The sequence below is a fragment of the Nomia melanderi genome, chromosome 1 (assembly GCF_051020985.1).
Source record: "Nomia melanderi isolate GNS246 chromosome 1, iyNomMela1, whole genome shotgun sequence".
Classification (NCBI taxonomy): Eukaryota; Metazoa; Arthropoda; class Insecta; order Hymenoptera; family Halictidae; genus Nomia; species Nomia melanderi.
The window spans coordinates 36,274,774-36,294,825 of record NC_134999.1 but is presented as its reverse complement, the minus strand read 5'-3'; the positions used below and the strand labels follow the sequence as shown (position 1 = coordinate 36,294,825).

Here is a 20,052-nt window from a genome sequence, read left to right as displayed (position 1 = left end):
GGCTAATTACTCAACTGTTCGCTCGCGTCCCGCGCGACATGGGGAACGGCGAAGTTTACTAGATTCTTTTTTTTCTCCTCTCTCTCCCTCTCTCTCTCCGAATAGCACGGCCCGAGCGAAACTGTACCGGCGAAACTAGACCAGTGTGTCGTTAAAATAATCCGAAAAATATCTCTGTCTCGTTTCCCGTACACTTATGTGTACGTGTCAGGCGGACGATAAGCGAATCTCTGTTTACACGTAACCAACAGGCGAGCAGATGTACGTGTCGCATGTGTAATTCACGCACGCGTGTTGGTGGCACACGTATTTACACGGTGCGTCACGTGAACTTGATATTCACCGTTACCTATCTGCACGCGCCCGCGCGCGAGCGTACACGTACACACACGCATACACAGGTAACGGGGCGCGCGGTGTGAAAAACGCCGGCACGGAATAAAAATATCCCGTGTGCGGCGGCGCGGACCTAACGCCTCGCCGCCGGGCGATTATTAAAATAATTTATTCCCGCCGCGGAGCGTTATCGATGGACGCTGAATTATCGAGGAATCTCCCACGCGCGTACCCTGGGCAACGAAATTAAGCAAACATGTCCCGCGAAACGCCGCGATACGAACCAGCGAAACTATATTTCTTGATCTACCCGCTGGCCGCGGCCGGCGGGGAGGGGGGAGATATTGGAAATCGACGGAATTCCGATCCGCGAAAAATAGCGGGGATAAATTATTCGATAAATTATTTCGGGAGGTTAATTGTAATATCCGAGACACCTGGAAATGCTGCGAGTGTTATTGATCTGTTTAATATTTCCGTTCGAACGATTTATAGCCGATAATGGAACTGTATATTAGAACAGGGAGCGGGTATTCCATTGAATTTTTTCGTGCCCTCTGTAAATACATTCAATCTCTACTAAATCTTCCAGGGGAATTCAGCTTTTCTACATTGTCTCGATCGGTTTGTCTATCTATAAACGATTCTAATTGGTCGTTGATTTATGTTACAACCACGCTACGAATATCCGCAGAATTTCAAAGTTCGAACGGTTAAAAATGAAATTTACATTACTAGTTCCACTCTGTTCACATACACCGCGAGAGACTACACCAGATTGCGCAATAAACAAGAACAGAGAAAAAAGCGGCCGGAGTACACCGAGCATCTGGAGAGCTCAACGTCAAAGAAGCCTTAAAGCGTCCATAAATAATCCGGCACGGCGCGAGGGTCGCCAAAGAAATTTTTCCGGAGACAATTGTCGCGTTCTCGGAGGTACGGAATGCGTTCCCGGTGGCGGCGTGCAACGTGTCGGGGTTTTCGGCGCTCCGAGCGGGCCGCGTGTGTCACGCATATATGCATTCTAGAGGTGGCTGCCTCTCTATACCTGCGCCAGGCGACCGTAACGTCTCCCTCTCCCCCTGTATCCGAAAAGGGAACCGTCGAAAAGGCCGCTTTAAAGGGCCATAAAACATTTGTTTCCCTCGGCGGCGCTCCCGCCGCTATCCGGGGACCCGCCCGGTATATTGCGTTCAGCCGCGAACGCGGGATTTCGAATTGAATTTGAAATCAGGGGGCTCGATTTTATGGCGGCTGGGTGTCAAACGCCTCGGAAGTATCGCGACCCGGGGCCGACTTACCGCGCGGCGAAAGTTTTTCGGTTTGAGATCCGCGACCCCTCAACAAGGATCGCTATCGGTTTACCCGCTCGCCGAGGCTTGTATCGCGGAACTATCCACCCCCAATCGTTTACCTTTTCGATTTCCAACTACGACCGACCTGGGTCTCCATTCTAGATTCGTATCGTTCCGAGATTCTATTGTTTTACGGAGTCGAGAGGATTCCTCGAACGCTCGAGTATTATCAGGTGAACAGATGTTTCACCGCGACATTAATATGATTTGTAGGCGATGTGTAAATTTTATCATTTTATACGAGCTTTTTATGGAACTAGACTTCGTTTTTGTGTATTGTTTGAGTGTTTCTCGGAACAGTTACCAAATGTGAACTATAAAATTAAATTTTTTTTATATTTTATGTAGATTTATAGGTCTTGTTGACTTCGGAAAACCCTTACGTTGATTTATTCCCGTCAGAAGTGTTAAAGTTTCAATATGCTGGGTTCGATAGTAATTCCCACGTTCGAATGCTAATGCAAATTCAGCATAATTACATATAAGGGTCGCTGCAATCTTATCGCGATATCGGTATCATAATTCCCTACCTGGTCGTTGTCTTGTTGATCCTGGCCGTACGCGGGGGTGTCACCATTAGGGGTGGTGGCGACGGAGGGTCGCTGCGACGTTGACAAGTTGATCGCGCCGTCTCCGTCCGTGTCATGATCCATTATGCCATCGTCCTGAAATCACGATCATCGTTACGTCAATCGAAGGCCTTTGCTCCGTGGTGCAGTGAACTTCACCGTGAACCAACACGGCAGCTACGTGATCCCGATGCCGCCGCGTTACGTCAATCCGAAATCGTTTCGCCGGTCTCGGAGCGTTCCCCGACCCAACAAGCGACAAAATCCACGGCGAAAGAAGAGAAAACGATAGCGGCGTTCGCGAAGCCACCGAAAATCCGCGTTCGTTACCCGATATGCGCGTAGGAACAATTTTAGACCACGCCTGGCTCGTTCGGTTCCATGCACTTGAGACGCGGCAGCAACAATGTGTTACTCGTCGCTAATAATATACAGATTTCCCGGAAATAACCTCTCGAGCCCGCGCGCGGATGACGATCACCCGATTCAAACGATGATCGATCATTCGTGGACGCTTACTTCCTCAAAAATCCACTTCCCCGTGTCGTCGCCTGCGAATCATCCACGGCCGGCCTCGAGAAACCGTACGAAACCCTCACAAGAACACTGAAAGTCTCCGGCAAGCGAACGGTCCGCTCGAAAACACTTCTCGCGCCGCAACGAGAGCGAGGCAACGCGTACGACGGCGACGGAATTCGAAAAGTAAACAAGAACCAACGATCGCACTGGTCACCGCAAACTCGCGCGCCCGCGCGCTGCCGCAGGATCCATCGCACCGGAAACCGACGCGGATCTCGGTGGATCGCGGGCACGGAACACTCTTCGGCGAATCGTCTCGCGGGGTTCGTTCAACTTAGCTCCGCTTTCGCGGTGGCCGCGCGGGGTGGAATCGAGTCGCACACACGCACACACACATACACTCGCGGAGTGGTACACGTGGTTCGATACGTCAAACCGCGGGGAGACGCGAGCGACTCGCACAGGGAGAGATCGCGTCGCGTAGGGTTGCACAGGGTTTTTTCAACGGGGCGGTCGTAGAAGCGGAAACACACCGGGCGCGACCGTGCTCCGCAAGGAAGACGAAAAGCGACGCGTTCTCGCGCGGCGACCGAGTAGCGAGGACTAAACACTAAAAGCGGCACAGGCATGCCGAGCGGCCCAACCGGCGAGGCTGTTGCTTATTGTGTAAATATAAACAAATATAGTTGAAACCAACCAACAGGCCTGCTTTCAGGCCTCCCTCTCTCTCCTGCCCCCTCTATCGCGCTCTTTCTTTCGTTCCCCCCCCTCCAGAGCGGCTAACTACGTCTTCTATGCTCTTGTGCTCGCCCTACCTTCTCTCTTCCATCGGCATCTCCTCTCTGTCACTCCGTTCGCTCGCTCTCTCCCCCCCTCCCAACCCCACTTATCGCGTCCCGCCATCCCCCCGGCCGGCCCGCGCGCGCGGCCGGTGTGTCTGAAGACTTTTCCCTCCTCGCCCCGCCGTAACACCCACCCTTCGTCACGTCCCTGACCCCACCGCCGCCAGGCAAGACCAGTACATCATATACGAGGCACGTTTCTGCCGCGGCTTGACTGGCGTGGCGAGAACCAGCGAGTAACAGAGACCATCCGGAGACTTAACGTTCGCTCGGGCTTTCTCTTTCTAGCGACCGCCGTCTTCTTCCCATATGCTCGCCTCCGCTCGAACATTACGCGTCGCGGGCGGCGGTTGCGCGCGAAATTCTGTGCACGGTTCGCTGTTTTCGAGTTTCTTTTTTCCGGCTTGGATTGGGTTTTCTTTGGGGACTCCGCGGGGATTGGATCGATCGGAATTGGAGTTTGTGCTGTGGGGTTGGCAAGTGGAGTTGCTTGGAGATTAGTTGATTTTTTCTATTGGAAGATGAGAATTTTAGTTGATTCTGTGTGATTATGTAGTTCGAGGTTTTGGAGTATAGTGGAGGATATTCTTGATTGATGTTTGAGGGTGGTATGCGAAAGGGGTTGGTCCTTCGGTATGTAACAGGGAGAGAATGGAGGGGAGTCGATGGCGAGAGGGACCGCTCGGAATTATTGGAGTAACGGTGTCGGCGAGATCAAAGGGTATTTACGGAAGTCCGGTGTTTGCGGGATATCAAAGATTTTCGGCGCGGAGAATCGTAACGGGGACCGTTCAATCAGCGCAACTGTTAGTAAATTATGAATATTCCTTTCCCTCGTATGGACGGAGCGTACACGAGCGGCTAGGAGGTTTCCCGCACACACCGTACGGCCGTGCGTGCCTGTGTGTACACGTGTTGTCTGACGCAACCTGAACCACCGGCTCAAGTTTGTATAGGCGAACCGGAAATGGGGGACGAAATATTCGTCGAAACGGCGTGTCCTTAAATATTCCTTTCACTCGCGCGCCAGTCAACAACTGCGACGCACGAAAATAATCTTTCAGAATTCTCCGATGATTCCGGGGCTATCCATCTTACGGAACACGTCCGTCTTCGCACAATTGCGCCGGTGACTCCGTTGCGCCGCGATTTCCTTCGCAGCTGCGTCGATCGCGGTCGATTTTATCGTTAACGCTTCGCGACGAAATGGATGCTCGTAAGAGTACGCGTGCTGTACAGATTAAATATTGATAACAGAAATACGGCACTTCACTTCGAGTCGAAAGAAATTACTAATATTGACATTCGTTGGTTTCTATTTGAAAGGTGATTCATTTCAAAATTTCTTACACGATCCATTGCAAACTGGACAACGTTGACCGGTTTCTGATTCTAAATCAACTTATAAGAAACAACATCTAATTCTTCCCGGTAGCCATTCTCGGTTCTATATTTTATTCCTTTTTTTCAGCGTCATCCAATCCTACTAGCGTACCCTTTACCAGTGAACTTTACGGTGTCAAAGAACAAGCAAAAAGAGTAGACGGTAATGGAATATAAGGAAAAAATTTGTGTCTAACACGGTTACCCTTTTTTGTGTCGATTCCACGTTGGCTGGTACAAAGGGGGAACGAAGAGGGGGAAACTCCGCGAGAGCGACTTTATTAGGCTTACGGAGCTAGTCGTATCAGAACTATTCGGAGCAAATCCTCGGCTTTAGCCGTTCCCATTGTCGATGGGGCTAGGTGTGTATCCCGTAACCCATGTCGGGTTCGACGAGGGGTGGCCCGGTCCCATCGTCGGTCCTATGACAACAAGGCAAGGGTGGGGGCAAAAATAGGCGCAGCCGGCTGTCCGTCCCCGTATATGTGGTGCACACTAAATATGTATTTATTAAGTAAACAACCGTTGCTCCCGGGGCACCGGGGTACGCGTCACGTTTCCCATTTCATTGTGAGCAACGCGGTCACGTGAATCCGGCGGTGTACGGTTGCGTCACCGTTCAGGCAGCGGCGCAGCGCTCTAGATGTTATAACTAAGGGGGCGAAACATTGAAAACTGGTAAGTATACTGATAAGTTATGAATGTTTCGAATGCGACACTATTGTATAATAATTCTACTAGAAGCTACTATAATCCTGTGGCCTTGAGTTCAGAATATATCGAAAATAGCATTGCGATTAACGAAAGAATGATTCTGCAATGTCTCTCTTCTAACCTTGCGATCTAAGAGATACAGTTCTACATAAAAATTGAAGACGAAAGCAGAAGATTGTGGGAACTTCTGAAATCATTCGTCATATGCCGCTCGAGACAATACTTTCCGTTCCCAGCGTAGCGCGGGCAAGTCGCGAATGAACGCTGGGTACAAAGAAAATTAACTTGGCGAACTTTCCACATTCCCGTCCCTTCCACCGTTCACATGGAGGAACTCGGGGAAAGACAAAGAAAAGGGTCATCGTCGGGTACTTTGTAGACGAGTCGGCTTTCGACCGCGGTCAGGGGATAATCCAGCCGCGGAGGAAAGGGTTAAAAAGATTACAATTAAAGAACGAAAGGCGACCGGGAAGGCGCGGAGGGGTCAAGGACGAACGGCGGGTGTAGCGTGCGCGCGGTTCCCGTATGTGCGGGGCGCGCTGGGGTGACGGAGTCGGGGGCGATCGAGCAAACCGACCGTAAAGAAGGATAATCGCCGGTAGTCGAAGTAAGAAGAGATAACGAGATCGTATATCCCCATCAAAAAGGAGAGAAGGACAAGGTAAACGGTGGTGTCTTCGGTTGTGTGCGGGGCCGGCGGCGCGCGGGACACCCTTAACGCGCACACGCTCGGCCGTCCCGCGGCCACTCCCCTTCTAAATAATAAACGAGAGGATTTACCCCCGTCAGGTTCGCGCGACGGTACATAAAAATACTCGAATCTGAGAAATTAGCGGGTGGACCGCGCCGGGAGGGACCGAACGACGGTTGTACGTCGTCGCGGGACACCGCTACGGGGAAAGAAGGAGGCGACGAGGGACGGACAGGGTTTAGAAAAAGAGGGCGCGGGACAAGGGGGGACGAGACGCGGCGACGGGCGGAGGCGTTTCGGTCTTCGTGCCGAGTGCCGGCACGGGAAAAAAGGGTACCTAAAAGGGTTGAATTAATGTCGCGATAAATATATGATTTAAGGTGGAAACGTTTGCAACTCCGGCTAATTTTTTATCTGAGAACGCCGCCCCTCTTCCAGCGGCCGGGGGTTTTTCACCCTGGAAAAGAGAGACCGAGGATCCTCTCGAGCGAGGACAACCGGGCCGGCGGAGGGGCTTGGAAGGAAGGGGAGGAAGGAAGCTTCGCTCGGCGGGTGAAGAGCGGGCGGGGGATGAAAACCGAGAGCGGGTGACGACGGGGGTGGTCGAATTCAACGGTTATTTCTTTTTTCGGGTAATTTACTACCGGCGAGAATTTGAGCGGACGCGGGCTTTTTAATAGTTCGCGCCACTCGAAGGTTACTCTCTCTCTTCCCCTCCCCGGTGTCCTCCTCTCGTCTCGTCCGCCACCCGCCCCTACAAGCCGGGACCAACCCCCTTGGCCGGACAGCTACTGGCTCTCTTTCTACGGCCAGGAGATCGGCCGGCGCGGAGAGACAACGCGGCGGCATCGTTCCGCCGCGGTTACGATGAAAATTACGAGACTATAAAGCGGCCATCCACCACCGCAGTTTATGTCACTCGACTCGCGGCCGGCGAATTTTACTACATATTACTCATCGCTTTTTTCGAAAGTCCGCCCTCCGGTAATCGCGCCGCGGGATTTTTGGCTGCGGAGGGTTGATGAGGGATGAGTGCTGCTCAAGACTGTGTCGCGGGAAGTACGGGGCATCGTAAGAGCGTGCTGTAAATTAATCAACTGGACTGTTAAGGAGAGACTCGCTCCGCGTTAAAACGTAATTACAGAACTCGTTTCAAATTAGACGAACGCTACGGAGCTTTATTTCGCAGTCAATTTCGAAATGAAATAAATCAGTGGACACTAATTTCCGATGCAAATGAATGAAACTTTCCGAACACCCATCCCTCGATCTACCAACAGAAATCGCTCACTATTAAAAAGAAATCGTCAAAGTCCGTAGTAACAGGCAGTCCATTCAAAGTTCCCCGAGATTCCCTCGCCGAAGTCGCGATACTTCTGAAAGTTGTAAACCAGTGTTCGCGGTGTTCTTTAACAAATACGCCCATCAAAGTCTAATATCCATACTCCCCGGCGTCTCACCGGGACACGGTTGTCTTGGCAGGCCGAAGAAACCTCGGGAAGGGAGACGAACGAACCCGCGACGCACGGCGGACAGACGCAGCCGCGGATCGCACGATGGGGTGGGTTTTCGGGAACCTATAAAGGCGTGTTTTACGAGGGAAGATAATGCGATGAAAGATACGAACGACGTCCAGTCATGCCTAAAGAGTATGTGTAACCGGACCATCCGCCCCGGCTTCTTTCACCGTCCTCCCCAAACCCCCGCGGTTTTCGCGGCCTTTCAGCGCGAGGGTTCGAAGACGAAGGGGGGCCGCGGGGTGGGGGGGACCATAATATATCAATTTCGTATTCTAATGTCCAGGCGGTTAATTCAAAAAGCGTCGACGCTGCGGAAACCTAAGCGGTCGTGGCCGCTCCCGTTTCCTGGAGGGTGACCGTCCTCCGGTTCGCCGACGCCCACCCCCCGTCTCCCGAAGAAATAAGGGCGGAATAGTTCCGATTCCCCGTTCCCATTGCCTCGTTGTCACGTATGCGCCCGCTGATACGCGCGAGTTTCGCCATCAGCGTGTCGCAGATAATTGGGGGAACGACTCGGCTGCGGTCCCGCGGGGATGCTCACACCCCCGGAACCGAATGACGTACAATCTGCGAAGGATTTCGCTCGCAGACAAATTGCCAGCGAAAGGACCAGGTTGATCGCGGGAAGACCTGCCTTTCGACTGCTTGTTTCCTGTTAATCGACTGCGTTCAGGGCGCAGTGATTATTTTGGTAGTATTCAAGGGGTAGTAATGTAATCAGTGAACATCTCTCGTGTATTATTCCCAGACGTACGGGAAATTTTAAAATTCTAGTAAACAATTTTCTGACAATTTTAACGAAACATACTATAAACTCTGTACATTAGCTTCAACCCTCTGCACTCGAGAGGTGACTCATTCACCACTTGATTCGCTATAAGATGATAAAATCTAAATAATATTAAATTCTGCACTTGAAACAGAATATCTCTCGTATTATGGACGGCTTCTCATTACTTAGATTCAAATATCTACATCTCATCGGAAACTGTTCAGTATATCCACCGAAAAACTTTCGACAAAGGGTTAAGTTTCATCTCTAACTTTCAACTCCTAAAATCCCGCGCCCTCTTGAACCAGCGTCGATTCGAAGCGCAACAGCAAACGCCGGGACTGATGGAGATTTTATCTGGAAGTAGCCACCCCCTCGGATGGCACACGAGGAATATCAGCAACGGTGTACCAGCGACGCGTTTTTCTCCCGCTGATTTATCGCGGCGGCGATTAAGGGGCGGTCTCGAGGAGCGCGTCCGACCTTAGCGATCCGAGGTTCTCCCGACGCGGTTCGATCGGCTAATGGTCTTCTGGTAGGCATTAACATTGACGGAGAAGTCGGCGTCGGTTTATGTGAGCGTGGCGTTAATTCGGCTTTAAGGTACCGGCTCGCCCCGCCGCCCTCTCACCCCCGACCTGTATCCGTACCGATGGTTCTCTTGTTAGCATACTTATCATCCGGCCCGTGGAATTAAGAACGAGCGAGGTGCTCCGGCCTGGGGGGTGTGAAAGTACCGAGAAGCGGCGCGAGGGTAGAGAAAGACGTTAAGGGTGGCTGTCGTATAGAACAGAGGACCGGAGAGCGACGGGGCGCGGGAAGGGCTGTTGATAATATCAGTTCGAGCAGGAGTAGAACGGGTATTGGCTGGCGGACTATTGTCGGAATAATGTTGATTGGATTCAAGACCGAAGGCATTAATCTGCCTTCTTTTATTATGGGCCGAGAGGGACGATCTTAACCTTCCACTCGTTCCCTCTCTGTCCCTCCTCCTACCCGAAACTGATACTCGCTCGAAATAAGAAGGAAGAAGTCCCGAGAAACCCACCCCGCACTTCGATCCATTTAATACTCAAACTGAAAACACACTTGGAACATTGTTAGCCATTAGACTCCATCTTATTCGTGATTAACCCCCTCGAAAAGGAGGTTATCGATGACTTAGACTTAATACCTCATACCGCCGATCAACTTCTATTTAAATATACGCTAGTTTTAACCCCTTGTCCTACAACGAGTGAGACTCGTGGTGAAGATTTTCATGATTCAACAAATATATATATTACTCAGTGCATTCGAATTCAAAGTAAACATTATTCCTCTGTAATCAATTATTATACTTAAAATATAGGCATAGCATATGCTTAGAATTTTTCTCTTTTTCTAAGAAATTATTAATGACAAGGTAGCCGTATCAGAGTTGAGAAAGAAATCATAGGACAAGGGGTTAACGCGATTCCGCTAGTCGAAACAATATCAACAATTCCCTGCATATCATTTCCCATAAATAAAATCACAAGAATCAAGCAACTCACGTTGAACAATCCCATCCCATCCCCTATCGCGAATCCATCAATCCCCGTCCACCCATCTCGAACTGTCCAACTGTGCTAAGGGATGATTCGATTCCCGTCGCGGAAAGGAACGCTGTATCGCGAAAAAATCCTCGGGAACAATGGCAGCAATGGAACTATCTGCTCGGACTTTCCGCTCGTAGGAGGAGAGATCCAGATGGATGATCGTAAGTGGTGGACAGAGGCCGATAAGGGTAGCGGGCAGGTCACCAGGACCGAGGAGCGAGCAGGGGGTTGCCCGGCTCCTGAAGAATGGACCTCTTTGTTTAGCCGTTTATGGTGGAAGAGATTTAGCCGGATTGCCGTCACCCGATAGCCACTAAGGGCGCGCAGGCCACGGAGCGGGGGTGGGAACGCCGGAATCCGTGAAACTCCCACTAATACGCGGCCAGCTCCTGACTTCGCCGATCCTTTCCCCGTCATCCCTTCGCCGGCGACCTCTTTCTTTTCCAGCGGAGCACATTCCTGGGGCAACACCTTCCCCGAGAAGATTCGACCCCTACAATGGCCGGGCATTAGCTGACAACAGAGGTGTGGACATCGGATAGTCCTAACACCCCTAACGCTCACGTTCGCCCCCTACGCTTGATTGGCCGGTCGACCGACCGGAACGTTTCGCATTTATAGCCGGGATCTAAATAAAATCTCGGATAAGGACCCGCTTCGAGGAGAGGATCCCGTAGCACTGCCGATCCCGGAACGCACTCGCACGCGCGGTATTCTTGATTTTGGAAAGGGAATGCGAGAGGTTCGGGAGAGGTGAGAGTTTCGAGAGTGGACTCTTGGGAGGATACTTTTGGAAACAGGTTAACGGAGATTGCTTGTTGTTTGTAGAAGCGGCTAATTTTAACCCTTTGCACTCGGAAAGACTCTCAGTCACCACTTGATTTCCTACAGTGAAGCTATAAAGTTTGATATTTAATATTATACTTCATATAATGCATCAAGAGAAATATTGACGTAGAATAGCTTTGTCCGTCAATTCGCGTGAATTTCTTGTCGAGTTGGTTTTACAAAATATCGTCTTCATCGGAAAGTGTTGAAATATTTCTAGTGAAAAACTTCGGAGTGCAAGGGGTTAATATGAATGGTGGTATATGGGGATAGACGAAGCTTTAGGAACGTGTGTTTTATGTTAGCATTTTGAAATCGGTGATGGATAGCAATTTCTTTTAATTAGTTGATTATTTGGGAATTAGATCAAGATTTCATAGTTGCAGAATAAGATTGTTAGACTTTTTTGTTTAAAATATTAAGAATGTGGGACGAGTATTTGACGAGTATAGATGGAATTTACGTGAACGTGTTAACCCTTTGCACTCGGATGTTTCTTACTAGAAATATTTAACATTCCTTTACGAAGACGATGTTCCTTGAGACTAATTCGAAGAGAAGTTACCAGTACATCGAAGAACAAAGCTGTTTTATTCCAATGTTTCACGTATCGAGGCATTATACAAAGTTTAACATTAAATATCACATTCTATAGTTTTACTGTGTCAAATCAAGTGGTGACTGAGAGTCACCTCCCGACTGCAAAGGGTTAATATACAGATTTTCTAAGAATTGTTTTCTAAACGTGCGAATTTTAATGACGCACCTATCAGTAACGAATGAAATATACCTTGTCCGAAGGCGACCACTGAATCGAACGAAATACAGTCGTAACATCTGAAGGAGCGTATAATAGGGTAGAGCGAACGGTATCAGACAAACGGTATCAGAGTTCGACAAAAGCATTCGAAATAGACACTAACAGGAATAGCGAGGGCTAAGCGGTCGGCACGCTGAGGTACAGTTATGTAATAATGAGCTAATGTGGGTAATAGGATTATACCGGAATCTCCTGTAATTGGCCGCTGAAAAGGTGAGCTCGGTTTTGCTAATCACCCACTAAAAGGTAACTTTGGACGCTTTACAGTTAAGCTTAAGAGGTTTACTGTGACCCGCTCGCATACAGATACTTCACGATTGTTTCCTTTTTCCGTGTTACGACGCATAAAGCCCCTGTCATTATCATTTTAACGCAATAGGATTAATTATACATTCGTTATCGCCGGCGACCGCTGACGACAGAGACGTCCGGAGCGGTTTCGTCGGCCGCGCGTTTCGACGGGACACTGGGATTCCCCGCGAAGGGCGTTTTCCGCTAACGGAACAACGCTGTCACGAGGCTCCTGACCTATTCAAAACAGCGGACATGATGAATGTACCGGCGTCGATCGGCGATCGCTTCATCATCCCTGGTCCATCTTCTCTATTCGATCCTCCTATTTGTATTCACGCGAAACTCGCATCTCACGTTTCCTCGTATTTCGCTTGAGAAAATGAACCTGCAATATACTTTCGTTCGAATTCCACCTTTCGTGAGTCCAATATTTCGTTAACCCTTTAGGATCGTTGTTCCCATTAACTGTAGGGTTATCTTAACCCTTTGCACTCCAGAGGCACCTCTAAATCACCAAATGATTTGACACAGCAAAACTGTAAACTTTGATATTTAATATTAAACTTTGTATAATGCATCAATGTACGAAATATTGAAAGAAAATAGTTCTCCTCAGTGCATGCGAGATTTCTTAATTCAATCGAAGAAAATGACGTCTGTATCTCATTAGAAAATACTGAATATTTCCGGTGAACAACTTCTGGAGTGCAAAGGGTTAATGTTAAACTTTGAATAAAACAGCTTTGTTCCTCGATGTACTGCTGATTTCTCTTCGAATTATACTCAAAGAACATCGTCTTCGTAATGAAACGTTAAATATTTCTAGTACGAACCACCCGAGTGCAAAGGGTTAATATTAAAGCTACTTTCTGAAACGTTTCCTAACTTCCATTATTTAAAAATCTGTAAGATACACCCATGGATCGCAGGAACTACAATATTTCCTAGATCCTCTAATTCCATCGAGCTTCAAATAAAGTCCTCTTTATAATTCAATTCTTTTAGTCCACGGAATTTCGGATAATCGAGCGAGCAGCTCGCCCGTGAAATTTTCGGTTAATTCATTAATATTTCGCGAGCGGGCGCGAACATCAATTTTCAGGAACACGTGAGTCTCTTTGGACAGTAGCCGAAGACGAAGGGACCTTATAAATTCAGCGCGAATTTAGTGCGGCGCCATGGATCAAGACGCGGGATCTTCGGGCGGGATTAGGGACCGAGTTGCAATTCACTTCGATATATTTACTGTGAGAACGGTCAGGCTTCGGTACCACGGCCGTCTAGGCATGGATGGACAGACAGGCCGACCGACGGTCGGTTTTTCCCTTTACCTTTTAGAGTAAATAAGGACCTCGCACACGTGTACCGCTTGTATCTCCCTCGGCCGGGGGGGAGCACACGCGTGTTCGCACATTTGCGAGCCTGTGTGTGCCCACTTTCGGCCTCCGCACGTCCCTCCGGTGATTTATGAAGTTTCCGAGTTTCCTTCGACTTGCAACTTCATCCCTTGCCCCAAATTGTCAGCTATTCAGCCGGATAGCGGTATTCCGTCCGACGCTGGCTCTCGGAGGGATCATTCCGAATTCCTCGCGTCGAAATCTTTGAAGGATTGCTGGTGTCCAGCTACGTCTCTCTTTCTTAGGAAATTCTATATCCTACTGGAAATTATTTACAACTTTGTTCTCCCATGAATGGTGGATATAATTGAATGACAGGGAATTCAATTAATAGAATGAAAGATGATTAACTAAGGTCTCATAAACTTTACAACTCTTTAATGGAATGAAAGACGATTACTTTTCTAAATCTTTCAATTCTTTTGCACAAATTCTTTTCACTTGTTTATCTCATTTTCACAACGATCATTACTAGAAATAGAGGATTAACTACGGTCTCCTAAACTTTACAACTCTCTAATAGAACGAAAGACGATTACTTTTCTAAACTTTTCAATTGTTGCAAAAATTCTTTTCCCTCGTTTATCTTATTTTCACAGCGATCATTACTATAACTTGAAGACTATTAAACTAAAAATTAAATGAAACATTCATTCAGGCCGAAGGAAGATATTCACAATACACCATCAACACCAGAACTAGCATTTACTATATGTAACCCCTACAAAAATTGACCAGTGATGAACTACAATTCTAGTGTTGAAACTACTTATTTTCAAAATTTTTTGAAACATTCGCTACCTTTAAAATATCAATAACCGTGAATCAGAGAAACGAAAACCAGTCGTTTCGACTGGTAGGCTCCAGTATTAAATAAAACCCTAAGGTTCGAAGTTTCCGTTGGTACATAGGGGATGGCCAGATCGTTACCTAGAGGGTGTCTTGCCAGAGAAAGGACATATTAGCTCGACTTAAGGCGTGGCATAATGATCCCGAGGCGAAACCGTCTTACTCCGAGATCGTTGGGTCGTGTTGGTTCGGCGGGGGTGGTATTCGCGGGGGCCGTGGGCACTCGGGCGAAAATAAGTGCGAGTTTCAGCCACCGCTGATTGCGAACCGTGACTCCTCGCGATGCTCCGTCGCAGTATAAAGTAATGTCTTCGCAGAAGAAGAGAGACGGAGAAAGAGAGAGCGGGAAAGCGAAGAAGGGGGCAAGACCGTGCGGTTCGAGGGTAAGCTTTAAAATCGGCGTCAAACGCGAGAGGCCACCCTCGCCCGCAAATTTTTATTCATTGACACTACACGGCTGAGCACCCTCCGACCGCGAACGTCTAAAAGACGGCGCGCGGTGCCTCGAGTGCTTCGGTTTTTCTTTTCGGTCTTGTCGCCGCGATAAAGACTCTCCTGATCTTAATTTTTTATTCACGCCGTGAAACGCGTTACGCGGGCTGCAACGGAAGATGAAATTGCTGTCGGGCGTCTTGTATTTTTATTGCTCGTGCCGCGTTTAAGTCGAATCATTTTTTTTCGAGAATTCCTGAAGAATGCATCTGAATTTTATTAAAGGTTCCTTCGGATCTTGGGTTTCGTTGGATTCACGTGTCGCCTTATGATTAATCTTACGATTCGAATCGCAAAAATCCATTATCAATTACCTTCGGTTCATATAAAATGGTGAATACCCGAGTTTATCAAATTCAATTGAAAATCCCTGCCATCCGCGAGTCCATTATGCAAGGGATTAAAATTCTAGGACGAATCTATACGAACCGTTTTAGAGGATATTAGAAATAATTGAATATTAGGATGAAATAAATTCTTGTTTGCCGTGGAAGAGTTAATAGTGAGTATTATTAAAGTTCCGCGTGTTCCCAGATGGAAAGCGGGACTCGGTTTCGCAACCCCAAAAACGGAGCAGCGAGGCGTCGCCAGTTAGAAACAGAGCGGGTCTGCGACATAGACAATTTAATGCCGTTTTATAAATTATACATCGGTCGAGAGATCGCGAGACGAGCCGATTACCAAGGGGGCGGCTCGCCCCGTCTCCGTTTAATCCGGTCGTCGCCGTACGTGCAGCCCGCGCGCGGATGTTGCGAAGTTAGAGGAGGCCCCCGGGGGCAAACGTTTGTATGAGTGCAGTGTCACGGAGGAGTGGGAGGAACGAAGGGAGCCAGACGAGTTTCGTTGACGCGAATTTCTGATTTGTAGCTTTCTAGACGGCCCGCTGCTCCGGAACGTCGTTCATAATGTATCGGCCGCGACGAAGTCACTCGCTGTAAGACGATGTAAATGTATGCGTCGGTTAGAACATTTTCGTGAGCTCAGGAAACGGAACGGAGGTCTGGCTGAATTCGATATACGATCGTTTACACTAAGAATAATCGTAAACGAGACCCGAGGAAATATCGTAATCGTAAATACTATAGTATTAACGGCAGAGATAATACCATCAGAGAAATTCGGTTTTAGAAGCGGAAAATAATGGATTGATTTATACAATTCATTATTAATCGAAGTAGATAAGGTTCGATTAAATAATAGCTCTATTGCCCCGATGAATTGAATCGGGCGGTCTAAAGGATACGTTTTTAGAAGTATGAAAATGTATTTCGAGCGTCGGTCGACGACTCGCCGGGAGATTTGTTTCCCGGCAACCGCAGCACGCCGCGACGAAGAGATTCCGGCGCTTCTCCATCTTTCGTTATACCCGCAATGTCTCATCCAAAAAATGGCGCTTTACCGACCCAAAGATATAACCCAGACACCTCGCAAAGCCCCATACGTTACATGAATAATAGTCGAGGCGAGCGCATTGCTGGAAGGGGTGAAGTTTAAGGGGCGGCGATGAATATATCAGGCGTAGACGTATCCAATCATTCCCTTATTACGATATCGATACATTATTTCCATAATACGGCAACGTTGCGGGGCGTTGTTCTCGCTAGACGAGAGGCCAGCCATCAGGCTTTCACCCCATTTTCAGCCCGCCGCGCCACGGGGGCGGAGATGAAGAGAGAGAAAAAAACTGATACGCACGCGAGACGAAGGGTGAGAGGGTTCCTTACACTCGCGCGTTCTCTGCCGGGACTATCGATTTCGGGATTAGGTGGCAATTTTTCAAGCCTATGGCGAATAATTACCGAATCCTTCCCCCATCGAGTGGCTTCCGCCATAAACGACCCGGCGCACGCATACACTCGCGCGTTTAAAAGACCGACACATGGATTCTGTTCCACGGAACGTCAGGAGGTAATGCGCCGAGAAAAATTTGCCGGAATGATTAAAGATTCCTGTAGAATCCTCTGAGATCATTACTGTCGTAGAATTCCAAATTCGAGGATATTAGTTTCTATTCAAACAATGTCAACAAACTGTAAACTAAACATTTCGAATCTCAGAATAGCTAATAGTATCAAGGTATGTATTTACAAAGACAAGTGTTGTTTAACCCTTAGCACTCTTGTTTTGTAATCTATCAGCAGCTGCAACTAATTTTTATAGTATTTCTAGCGAAATTAGAAATGCTACATTTCTTCGATCATTTATTTTCTTTTTTAGTAAAATATTTGGATGTGTGGAAAATCGAATTTTAGGGTAGTTTCTTTAAGATTCATTCAAATATTTAATATTACAACTGGTGCAATATTGGAGCCTGCAGAGTTCAAAGGGTCAATCCTAAGGGATGAAGAGTTGTCCCCTTTAAGCCACTCATAGGAAAGTACTAAATTTTTATTTCTTATTAATCGAGCTCCGTTCCGCACCGTCGCGCCGCGCAAAGGTGATTTTTATAGTCCAAGACATCCGATGTACGTCGTCGCAGTAACTCCGTCGGGTCTGCTGACGGGGGGGAGTGACGTAGCGAGGGTCGGGATACCTTCATCTGCGGATTACTTATGCACGAGCAGCCGCGACTCATTTCATTGCAACGGAGCCAAGACTCGGGAAGCGGAGCGGAGTCAAGCCGACGGAAAAATGTTTCTATTTAGCTCGCTTAAGCTCTTTATTAAAGGTTCGCTTCTTCCGCGAGCGAGAGAGACTTGGCTGGCTTTGAGGGCGTTCGCTAAAACCGACTCACGGGAACCCGAGAAAAAGAGATTGTGGTCTGGTCTATCCTTCTCGCCGGCAGTTTTCCCTTTTTTTCCTCCGCCTTCGTTCCTCTCGCCCCTCCTATCGCCGCCGGTTCTCGATTTCCTTCCTCGCGAGAGAGCCTCGGAGCTCGGAGAAATCCTTCGTGAACGTCGCGCGGAGGGGATGAAGAAATTGCGTCAATTACCCGCTGATTTCGGCATCTGATCCGTGGATTACGGCCCGCCGCGAATGCTGATCCCTCTTTCGTTTATTGAGCGACGTTTTCGAAACGACACGTCCCGATTCCCGAGCTCCGCGAGAAGCCCATCCCGGCCTACGCCCCTGCCCGCCCCCGCGGCCGAGCGCACACTCGAGATAAGAGTAACGAATGCGTAATATACGAAATTGAATGTTTTAATAAACCCCCGCGCGCGGCACGGAACGCGTCTGCTGGGAAACTTTCGGGAGGAACGGGACTACCCTTCGATAAATTAGACGAAGAGAAAAATGGTAACATTCAGGGGGATGTGTTTGGGTCGGGAACGTCCGAGACTGGAGGGTGTCTTTCGGAGTACTCGTTGATTTTGGTTCTTCGCTGGAGTCGGCGATCTCTTAAAATTGAACCTGTTCTTTGGCGTAATTTGATGATTAGTGCCGTGCACTTCGATTTATATAAAACTTCACGAAATTGCAACCGAATCGACATTCAGGAATCTATTCTATATATTTGAATACCTCTAGTATTTTTATATAGCGTCGAACTCAAGGAGCATCTTCCATAACAGAACAACAGTCTTCTCCCAGAAACACTGCTACATCAACACGTTAAACATGGGGTCACCGGTGACCCCCACCCAAATCAAATTACTACAGTTCACTCAGTTATACTACGATTATTTGAAAAGATTTCTATATTATAAATAATGCCACCTAATGCGGTGACATTCAGCTAGACGAACGTGAAGTAATAACAATGCAATTCAATCGGATGATTTAATATTATATTTCCTCCACTTTTTAGATTTCGCACTATGAAATCGTGCGGCATTCGACGCGTGAAACATTCCTGGCACCCAATTGGCACCTGTCCACTCGAAAACAAAGTAACGAACGGCCCCTCCCGCGATCGCAAGGATCCCTGATTCTTACCCTCTTTCCTGCCCGATTGTCTCTCATCGCCGGCAGGAAAGGAAGCGTCGGCGGCGGGGGTCGGAGGGCGGCGGCTACAAATAATTCCGGGGCGTTATTCGATGGCATATTTTCGATTATCGGCCAACGAAGCGTAATCTCGCCGTAAATGGAGGATTGTCCCTGTGTAGCGGAAGATGAGGTGCTGCGGGTTCGTCGGGCAACGACGACTGCGTTAAGGGAACGGGCAAGAAAGGGAAGAAAAAAAAACGAAAGGAGGAGGAAGACGGTAGACCAGTGAAAAATTCCAGGGGGCGATGGGTTAGAATTCAGGGGTTCGAGAAAGGGGGATGGGCATAGCCACCAGCGGCTCTTTAAAAGAAAGCGGGATAAACAGACAGTTCGAGCAGAGCAAGGGAGGGAATGTAAATTTCCAGCGAGCTGGAAGGAAGAGAAAAGAATAAGGGCTCGAACACCGTGGGTATATTGAGTGAGCGAGCCGCGGCCCTTCCCCACCCCCGGCCGTCCGCGGCCTTGCTTCTTTAAATTTCATGTGCCAATTGCGCACGATTGTCTTTACTTTTTGCTTCTCCTCCCGCGGCCGATGATGGCCTCGTCTTCTCCCAGGCGTGGCTCGCCGCTAACTTCGCTTTTGTTGCCGGAATGTTTACGCCGCGATGGACGTGACGAGATCGTTTTGCCGTTCTATCGGGTATCCACCATCGATTCCGATCCGTTCGCGGTACTCGCTGATATTTTATTTGTACCCGTGTATACATACGTAGAGTACGTGTTAAACACTACGCAACGGATTATCGAGTCAGCTGTCAGTGATGCCGATTCGTGCAGGTGTAATATAATACCGGCTGCCTCGAGTTACCGGGTCTCGTTTGTAATTTCTTCTAGGCAACGCGGCGGAACACGCCATTTTTCCCGTGCGACTGATACGCGGAATCTTCCGGCAGCGGATCGTCGCTGCCTCGAGAACTCGAGGCTTCGACGGGGTATTTTGTTTTAGTGTTCTTGTGTAATTGGAGTGTACTTTCTTCTGTGTTTGTCGCTTTGCTTCCTTCGTTATTTCAGCTTTGTTGAGTGCGTACCGTGCGATGGAAATATGTAGAGAGGTTTGTGTTGTTTCTCGCGGCGTTTCGTCGAATTATTCTAATTTACGAGTTTAATAGTATTTTATATCGTTTCATATCGTAAGTTATCTCCGGTGGAGCTTCCGTTGCCGGA

The 20,052-nt window shown here is 48.4% G+C and overlaps 1 protein-coding gene across 20 annotated transcripts in view; it reads right to left on the bottom strand.

Annotated features, from left to right (window-relative positions):
* Nucleotides 1-20,052, bottom strand: part of FoxP (forkhead box transcription factor P) — a 273,351-nt gene that overhangs the window by 108,457 nt on the left and 144,842 nt on the right. For 19 of the 20 annotated variants that reach the window (XR_012999999.1, XM_076373490.1, XM_076373448.1 and 16 more), the window contains one exon: nt 2,222-2,356. Coding sequence is in view for 19 of the 20 variants with exons in the window: in XM_076373448.1 (XP_076229563.1) it covers nt 2,222-2,356 (135 nt within the window). In the remaining variant the exon portion in view is untranslated. Of the gene's footprint in view, nt 1-2,221; nt 2,357-2,779; nt 3,439-20,052 lie in introns of those variants that run through there. The other variant, XM_076373509.1, reaches the window with a different exon arrangement.